The sequence below is a fragment of the Mustela putorius genome, unplaced genomic scaffold, assembly GCF_011764305.1.
Source record: "Mustela putorius furo isolate JIRA1106 unplaced genomic scaffold, ASM1176430v1.1 tig00000095_pilon_pilon_pilon, whole genome shotgun sequence".
Lineage (NCBI taxonomy): Eukaryota > Metazoa > Chordata > Mammalia > Carnivora > Mustelidae > Mustela > Mustela putorius.
In genome coordinates, this window is record NW_025421280.1 from 36,904,990 (window position 1) to 36,914,050 (window position 9,061).

Sequence of the window (9,061 nt, forward strand, 5' to 3'; positions counted from 1 at the left end):
ATATGATTTTCCACCCACTCAAAGATGGACTCAAGCCTTGCTAACTATTTTGTATTTTTACTTCCTTTAAATTATGTCCTGAGGATCGTTTTCCCGGAAGCGGGATTGCTGGGTCAGAGGGTATGACGATTTCAGCGTCCCGCCACCCGAGAAATCGTCTGATACACACAGCTACCAACGAGGAATTAGCATTCCTATTTTTACTGCGGTCATACCAGCATGGAGTGTTACCGCTTTGATTTTATTTAATGAGGCCAGTCAACAACTATTTTCCGGTCCACCTTCTTACAGCCCGTTCCACCATTGGGGCCTTGGGAACTGACGTGTGCTGTAATACCACACAGACCACTTTTCTCTTTTGGAGTCTCCCCACCCACAAAATAGGGGACATTATCACTGACATCTTCAAAGGGAGAAGAACATATTTATTGAGCAAGTACTCAATACGTTGACTCTGTGCTGAGCCCTTTGCCATGTTGTCTCCTTCCCTTTCTCATCTATTTACCGGACCCCTGCTTTGTGCCAGACCCGGCTTTGTGCAACACGCAACAATCACTGCCCTCAAAGACCCCACATTCCAGTGCGGAGAGACAAACAATGAGTAACACACACGAGTGAATGTGTAGCTGGGTAGGAAGCAAAGGTGCTATGAATAAAGATTGCATGAAGATTTAAAGACAGCGAGGGAGGGAGCCATGGTGATGTCCAGGAAAACAGCATTCTATGCAGAGGGAACAGCCAGTGCGAAAGCTCTGGGGCAGCACTGAGCCTGGCGTGTTGGAGGAACGGGGAGGGGGCCTGTGTGGCTGGAGCAGATTGGGTAAGGAGGAGGAAGGGGGGAGGGAAGGGCAGGAAGGGGACCGGGGAGGTCAGGCAGGATCTTGGGGGCAAAAGAGAGGACTTGTGCTTCTACCCCAGGGAGATGGGAGCCCTGGAGGGCTGTGGGGCAGAGACGGGGAGGGCTCACGGGTGCCCTCTGGTGTTATTGTGGGGAGTAGACCAGAGGCAAGAGTGGACGGGCCCAGAGTGAGGCAGCTGCACTGGTCCAGGTAATCCATCATGGGGCTGGACCAGGGTGGAGGCCATGGACATGGTGAGCAGCAGCCAGATTCCGGGTATATATTAAAAGTTAAGCCAGGGGGCGCCTGGGTGGCTCAGTGGGTTAAGCCGCTGCCTTCGGCTCAGGTCATGATCTCAGGGTCTTGGGATCGAGTCCCGCATCGGGCTCTCTGCTCAGCAGGGAGCCTGTTCCCTCTCTCTCTCTGCCTGCCTCTCCATCTACTTGTGATTTCTCTCTGTCAAATAAATAAATAAAATCTTAAAAAAAAAAAAAGTTAAGCCAGGATTTGATAACAGAATGTGGGCATAAGAGAAAGAGAAGAATCATGGATGACATCAAGATTTTTTTAACAAAACCACATAAAGGACAGACACGCTCTCCGTGAAGACTCATTGCAACCTCTTGACATGATGTGGTACAGGTTATCATCACTTCCAGTTAACACATGGGGAAACTGAAGCTCAGAGAGGTAGAGCGATTACCCCAGGGTCACATAGCAGGAGTTGCCCTAGATGGGATTCAAATCCAGGTTGCCTCCAAAGCTATGCTTGTCTCACCTTGGGAACCAACTGTGTCTCTCCCTCTCAGAGCTCCAGAACCTTCCCACTCTCCCTCAATTCTGTCTCCCATTGCCACGACAACAACACACAGTGCATTTGTTTCCTACGGCTGCTGTAACAAATGACCACAAACATGGTGGCTTCAAACAACACAGATGTACCATTCCAGAGGTCCGAAGCCTGACCCGGATCTCACTGGGCTAAAATCAAGCTCCTTCTGGAGGCTCCAGGGGAGAACCTGCTTCCTGGCCTTTTCCAGCCTCGAGGGTCTTCCTGCCTGCATTCCACGGCTCGTGGTTCCCTCCTCCATCTGCAAAGCCAGCAACGGTCGGTCAAGTCTTTCTCACGTTGAATCCTTTTGACGACAGTCCTGCTTCCCTCTTCACCATTTAAGGACTCGTGAGGTTAGACTGGGCCCATGCAATGAGTCCAGAATAATCTCCCCATCTCCCATCAGCTGGTTAGTGACCTTAAATCCTTGGGCAAATTTACTTTCCCCTTTGCCACGTAACATGGCCAGTCCACGGTTTTAGAGGGATCTGGATATGGACATTTTGTTCTGCCCACCACATCCAGTGAGGTCACAAGGGCCTCTGTGACGTCATTGTGCCCCGGTACCCAAATTTATAAGCTGGCCCTCCCACTTGGTTGCTGGATGGGCAAATCTGTCACCAGGGATTTGAACTGGGTGTCCTGACCCTCCGGCTCCCATGGGAGATCAGCCTGAGGAAGCTCAGAAGCCTTGCTTGAGTGTCCAAACCCTGTTTAAGAGGGTCAAGGCCTTGCTCACCAAAGCCCCATCTCCGACCCTGCCCCCACCCCCCTCCCGGAATCCAGGCTGTACACATGTGTACGGGTATGTGTTTGGGCACGTGCGTGAAAATGACCTGGAGCATCTCCCATCACAGCAAGTGAGTCTGAGAATGGCAGGTCGGCCAGCACCTCCAGCCCCCTCTGCATGACCCACTCCCCTCCAAGCAGACCTGGCTTTCCACCTTGAAGCACTGGGGGCCAGGATGGGCCTTCACCAGGAGGGGCTTCTGGAAGTTCAAGGAAGGAGCTCCAGCCTGGCTGAGTACGGGTGGGAGCTGGGTCTGCCTTGCAGGTGCTGGACACAGGAGAGCAGCTGATGGTTCCCGTGGATGTCCTCAAAGTGGATAACGAGAGCGCCCTGTGGAAGTTTCTGCTCTCAGGGGCCATGGCTGGGGCGGTATCCCGCACGGGCACAGCCCCTCTGGACCGAGCCAAGGTGTATATGCAGGTGCGCGGGGAAGCCGGCACTGGAGCCTTTGGGGTGGGGCTGGACAGAGGCAGAACTGATGGGGTTCAGGATGTGGGGGGTGGGGCTGGGATGGGGGGTTGGAGTCAGGAGGAGGCTGAATGGAGACCAGGGTGGGGGCTGGAGCTGAGGACTCTGGAGCCAATGGGGTTGAAGTTGGAGGAGCCGAGAGAACAGCAGGAGGCACAGGGTAGGGCTGGGGATAAGGGAACTGGGGATAGGGTCTTCGGATGGCTTTGAAGGCAAGCTAGAACAGGTAAGGAGAGGAAGACGAGGTCGGAGATGGGCACGCGGGTCTGCGTGGGTTACAGCACTGTGAGGCCCGCGGGGAGGGAGCAGGAGGAGGAACGGGGTTGGGTGGCTAGGGACAGGCCAGTGTTGAGCTCCAGGCTGAGACGGAGGCGACCCGGGTGGGAGGCTCCTCACAGGGCCAGTGGCCTCCCATCCCCAGGTCTACTCCTCCAAGACTAACTTCATGAACCTGCTGGGGGGGCTCCGAAGCATGGTCCAGGAAGGGGGCTTCCGCTCCCTGTGGCGGGGCAATGGCATCAACGTCCTCAAGATTGCCCCTGAGTACGCCATCAAGTTCTCCGTCTTCGAACAGGTGGGCGGGGGGCGGCCCACTTGGCCCAGCCTTTGTCCTTCAACCCAAAGCTCTCCTACGCCTCCTTGCAAGCTCAGATCCTCACCCAAGACACGCTTTCACGCTCTGGCCCCAGACCCAGGGTGGGTTTCAGCTAGGAAGGTTAGCGGTTCTCTCTGGTCCTCTCTCCCGCTCCAGTGTAAGAATTACTTCTGCGGAGTGCACGGGTCCCCACCCTTTCAGGAACGTCTCCTCGCTGGCTCCCTCGCTGTGGCGACCTCTCAGACGCTCATCAACCCCATGGAGGTAAGAGAACACCTCCCCGTGGAAGATGAAACTAGGTGAAAATTAGCCAGCAGCTGCTTCCGCTTCCTCCTCCTCGTCTTCCCCCTCCCTCCTTCACGTGAGGTGTGTGTCCCACTTGCGTTCCAGATGGCTCGCAGGTTATTTCAACACCTATGCATTGGTTGGGTCCTGTTCTTTTCCTCGCCGAGCCAAGATGCAACCGGGATAATTTACTAAACTCCTGTGCATACTGGAGAGGTTTTTTGGCTTTTCTCTTCTTACTCTGCTGTGTCTGTCCAAGCACTAGTGTCTCCCCCCCCCCCACCTTTTCTTGCGGGAGGTAACAATTAGATTTTTTTGTACAGCACTTTTAGATTTACAGCAAAACCGAGCAGGAAGTTTTTGTGCAGCAGTTTTAGATTTACAGAAGAGCGGAGCAGGAAGTGCGGGAGTTCTTACACACCTCTCCCCACATATACAGTTTCTGCTATTAACGTCTTGCGTGGGGGAGGGGCGTTTGTTGCAACTGATGAGCCAATATGGATACATTATTATTAAAGCCCATAGTTGCCATTCTTGGATTTGTACAGATGCATATGGACACGTACGCACCATTAGGGTGTCATACAGAGTAGTTTCACTGCCCTAAAAATCCTGAGTTCTGCCTACTCACCCTTTTTTTTTTTAAGATTTTATTTATTTATTTGACACAGAGAGAGAGATCACAAGTAGGCAGAGAGGCAGGCAGAGAGAGAGAGGGAAGCAGGCTCCCTGCCAAGCAGAGAGCCCAATGCGGGGCTCGATCCCAGGGCCCTGGGATCATGACCTGAGCCAAAGACAGAGGCTTTAACCCACTGAGCCACCCAGGTGCCCCCCTACTCACCTCTTTTTGCTTCTCCTGAGTCCCTGACAACCCCAGATCGTTGTTTATACAGTTTTACTTTTATTTTATTTTTAAGTGATCTCTACATCCAACGCAGGGCTGGAACTTATGACCCTGCAAGCAAGAGTCACAAGCTCTTCTGACTGAGCCAGCTGGGCATCCCTATAGTTTTATCATCTTTAATTTTTCAGGCTTGATCTTACGCTTTCTCATCCCCCATCCCTGCTCTTTATCGGTTTTCCGGGTTACACCCCTGTGGTTTCCCATATAAACTTTAGAAGTAACTTTAGAAGTAACTTGTCTAGTTCAGAAAACAAAGTCACCTATTGGTTTGTTTGTTTGTTTGTTTGTTTTTACTGGGATGGTATTCAATTTATAAAGAAGCTTAGAGATGCCTGCCATCTATATGAGGCTGGGTCTGGTGTCCAAGATCATTTCCATGGGTTCAAGTCTCCTTTTATGGACTTTAATGGTCTTTTTAAAGTTGTTGTTGTTGTTGTTTTCCATATAATTCTTGCCCTCGACCAGTTAAATTTCGTCTTTGGTGTATTTGTTCTATTGCTGTGTAACAAACTGCCAGACTCAGTAGCTTAAAATGATACAGATTTATTATCTCCTTTGTCTGTGGGTCATGCCTGGGCACTGGCTAGTCAGGTCCTCTGCTCAGGGTTTCATCAGGCCAAAATCAAGGTGTTGGCTGGGCTACAGTGAACCTGAGGCCTGCGTCCTCTGCCAAGTTCCTTGGTTGCTGGCAGGATTTGGTTTCTTATGGTTGTAGGACTGAGGTTCTCGGCTCCTAGAGGCCATGTACTGTCCCTGCCAGGTGGTCCTCTCCACAACAGTCTGCTCATTTAAGACCAACTGAAGGATGTCCTGGATGCTCCCCATCACTCTGATTTCTTCTGTCTCTGGCAACAGACTCATTTAAAAGGATCACCTGATTTGGTCAGGCCCACCTAGGACAATTGGTCTTGCTTCACTTAAAATCAAGCGCTTCAGGACCTCCAATACATCTGCACAATCCCTTCACCTTCATCATGTAACTTGACAAGGAGAGTGACACCCCACCATAGTCACAGGCCTAGCACACACTCAAGGTCAGGGGGCGGGCATTATATGAAGCATACATATCAGGTGGAAAACTTGGGGACCACCTCAGAATTCTGCCTATCGAACTTGGCGTTTGGTCTTACAGGCAACTGTAGAGCTGCTACTATTTTGATGTTGGGGGTATGTCATACAGATTATGTCCGGCTCCTCCTGGAAAACGGGCAAACCAGGACACCTAGGGTCTGCACCCCCCCATGGCATTACATCTGTGTCCGCCAGGTATAGGCTGTGACTCCGCTCAGTCCACGCCACTTCCCTTATCCTCTTGCCTCTGTCAGCACTGGGGCTTCTGAACCCTGGGTGGAGGCACACACAAGCCAAGGGATCACGTGGCTCTGGGTTCGAACCTCCGCTCTCTGGACTCCTCAGCTTCTGCTTCCTCAGCTGGAGGACAGAAACGCCGGCTGCCGCTGAGGGCCGCTGAGAGCTTTCCATCGGATGAACGCCCTCCCTCCTCACCCTCCCCAGGTGCTGAAGACACGGCTGACCTTGCGCCGGACAGGCCAGTACAAGGGGCTGCTGGACTGTGCGAGGCAGATCCTGAAGCAGGAGGGCACCCGTGCCCTATACCGCGGCTACCTGCCCAACATGCTTGGCATCATCCCCTACGCCTGCACGGACCTGGCCGTCTATGAGGTGCGGGTCCCACAGAGGGGTGCCGGGGCTGGTGTGGACATAGGCCCGCCGTGAGTGTCCTGCTGACCCCCTTCTCTTGCAGATGCTCAGATGTTTCTGGTTGAAGTCAGGCAGGAACATGGAGGATCCCAGTGGCCTGGTCAGTTTGTCATCGGTGACACTGTCCACGACCTGTGGCCAAATGGCCAGTTACCCGCTGACACTGGTGCGCACCCGGATGCAGGCCCAAGGTCAGAAAAGCCCCAGTGGCCACCGTGCGTGCCCCCCCCCAGCCTTGACGCTGAACGTTCTCATCCCCCAAAACTGACTCCCAAACTCTCCACATCTGATCCTGGCCACCTGTGCCGAACTCTAAACTCACCAAGACTCACCCCCAAATATGACCCCAAATTAACCCTACAAACCAGTGAAATGAACATATCCCGATGGACCCCCATAAACACCCCCCAAATGTGACTCAGGCCCCCACACCATACTTCAAGACACATATTCCCCAAATGCTCTCCCCACTTCTCCAACAGACCTACCCTGTATTCCTAAAATTCCTAAATTTGCTAAAACCAAAGTTTAGGCCTCCCAGTGTCATAACCATTTCCCCCACTAAGTTGGGTACCCCCCAAATGGACTCTCAGCCCCTAAACCCAAACAAGTCCTCGGTCCACTACCCGAATCTTGAAGATATCCCCAAACCACCCCTTAGCACACTCCCGAATCTCTGGCAGATCTTCGAAGTTCCCTCCCAAGTAAATGTGAAAGCTTTCTAAGATGTTCCCGAAAACAAATCCTGAAAACTCCTGCCTGGGTTGATCTCACTCTCCCCCAGACTGACCGATTTCCTCTAACAGTCTTCCAAGCTCCTTCCCAACTGACCCCCAGACTCCGACCCCTGGCTTCAGCCAACCCCCCAACATTCCACACCCCCCCCACCGCCAGGTGGCCAGATCATCTCTGCGAGAAGCCCTGAGCTTGCCCCTGTTCCCACAGACACTGTGGAGGGCTCGAACCCCACCATGTGCGGAGTCTTTCGGCGGATCCTGGCCCAGCAGGGCTGGCCAGGGCTGTACCGAGGCATGACTCCCACTTTACTGAAGGTGTTGCCAGCAGGTGGCATCAGCTACGTGGTGTATGAAGCCATGAAGAAAACCCTGGGTGTATAGGCGATGGCGAGTTGACACACTCTGGGCAGAAATGGACAGAAGGATCCAGGGTCTCCTGGCCCAAATAGCCCTCCAGGCTCAGGCCCAGGGGGACAGTTTGTCCGGAGAAGCAGTCTGGGGGCCTGGCCGGAAGATCCCTGGGGATCCTTCCCAAGGGTGCGGCCAGGGACTAGTCTGGACTCCAGGTTGGCTCGTTGTGGCTTGACCCGGCTTCAGGGTGAAACGGTGGACATGGAGACAATCGGAAATAAAGAGACCGTTTCCGCCGGGTGTGTCTGGGATACCTGCGTCCAGGAGGGGAGCTGGGTATCTGGTATCTCTGGGTCGAGACTAGGAGTCCCTGGTTTCAGGAGCTGAGCTGGGGACTCGGAACACTCTGGGTCCGAGAGGGAGCTGGGCAGTTTGGATACCTGGGTCCCAGGAGTGGAAGCTGGGTACCTGGGAGCCCTGGGTCTTGGAAAGAGGCCTGGGTATCTTGGGCCCCTTGGACCTGAGTAGGAATTGTAAACCCGCCTAACGCCTGGGTTCAGAAGAGTAACTGAGGCCTAGGATCGGCGCTTGGAGCTCTTATCTCCAGACCTTATGTGGAGAGGGCGTGGGATGTAATTAGGGTCCTAGGAGAGAACCCGCGGCCCTAGATCCTTGAATTCTGCAGGGGAACTGGTTGCATGAGGCCTGGAAGAGAAGCAGGGGCTCTAGAACCCGGGGTGGAGAAGACAGGCGGTACCCGGGATCTCTGGGTTCCCTCCTGCCCTTGGGCCACCCCCTCCCGGAAGCACCCGATCTCCAAGGCCTCGAGCAGGCCATGTGTCCGGCCTACCCAACCAGGCTCCTGGGGCGCTAACCCAGACGTCAGGCCCGAATTCCTCGCAGCCGGTCGGCACTGCCCACGTCGACTGCCATTCACTCTCGCCACGGCTAATCCCCGCTCGCGTTTGGCGGTCAGCTCCGCCCCAATGCAGCTCCTCTTCCATTGGCTCCCACCAAAACTGGGCACCTTCATTTCCTACCCTGTCATTCGTCCAGAGAGGTGTCCGTCACCTTGCACCCGCCCCCACGGCCCAGCCATTGGCTTAGCAATCAAGGCTAGAAAAGGATTCTGGTTAACAGGGAAAGCCATCCAGTCCAAACCTAAGCGCGTCACCCAGAGCTCGTCAGGGGTTGGATTAAATTGACTGCCAATCTTCGCAAGAACCGCCTTCTGCGCGTACTCATTGGCTTGCGTGCACGATTATCTCACCTGGCGCCCGCCCAGCCTGGTCAAAGGGGCCTTTCGCCAGGCCCCTCCTTCCTGTCCACTTGACTCTCCGGAGTCGTCAATCCGGTTCTGAAGTCGCCCCGTAGTTCTGGAACTCCCGCTTCATTGGGCCTCCTGCCTTCTCGGGTCGCCTCGATTTGCCCGCCCAGCACCGGCAGCCCGCAGCCCACTGCCTCCGAGACCTGTCGGTCACGCGGCGCCTCCCGCCCACTGCCTCTCGCGGCACTCCGATTGGCCGCTCGCCTCCAGA

At 54.3% G+C, this 9,061-nt stretch overlaps 1 protein-coding gene and 1 long non-coding RNA gene across 5 annotated transcripts; one reads left to right on the forward strand and one right to left on the reverse strand.

Annotated features, from left to right (window-relative positions):
• Positions 1 to 1,917: 1,917 nt before the first annotated feature.
• On the forward strand, positions 1,918 to 7,834 carry SLC25A41 (solute carrier family 25 member 41). 4 transcript variants are annotated; one of them, XM_004771585.3, is made up of 7 exons: positions 1,918 to 2,531; positions 2,726 to 2,881; positions 3,351 to 3,503; positions 3,681 to 3,788; positions 6,229 to 6,396; positions 6,479 to 6,626; positions 7,381 to 7,834. In XM_004771585.3, exons 1-7 carry the CDS (start codon positions 2,331 to 2,333, stop codon positions 7,551 to 7,553), a joined length of 1,107 nt encoding a protein of 368 aa, XP_004771642.1. In that variant the 5' UTR covers positions 1,918 to 2,330; the 3' UTR covers positions 7,554 to 7,834. The 4 variants fall into 4 exon arrangements, with proteins under 4 accessions (XP_004771642.1, XP_012900909.1, XP_012900912.1 ...); XM_013045455.2 differs by having other exon boundaries at positions 7,501 to 7,834; XM_013045458.2 differs by having other exon boundaries at positions 1,918 to 2,024.
• LOC123393513 lies at positions 5,241 to 9,043 on the reverse strand. Its single transcript, XR_006608292.1, has 2 exons — positions 8,794 to 9,043; positions 5,241 to 6,567 (listed from the first exon to the last, which is right to left on the reverse strand). It is a non-coding gene; the product is annotated as an uncharacterized LOC123393513 (long non-coding RNA).
• Between the last annotated feature and the right edge of the window lie 18 nt (positions 9,044 to 9,061).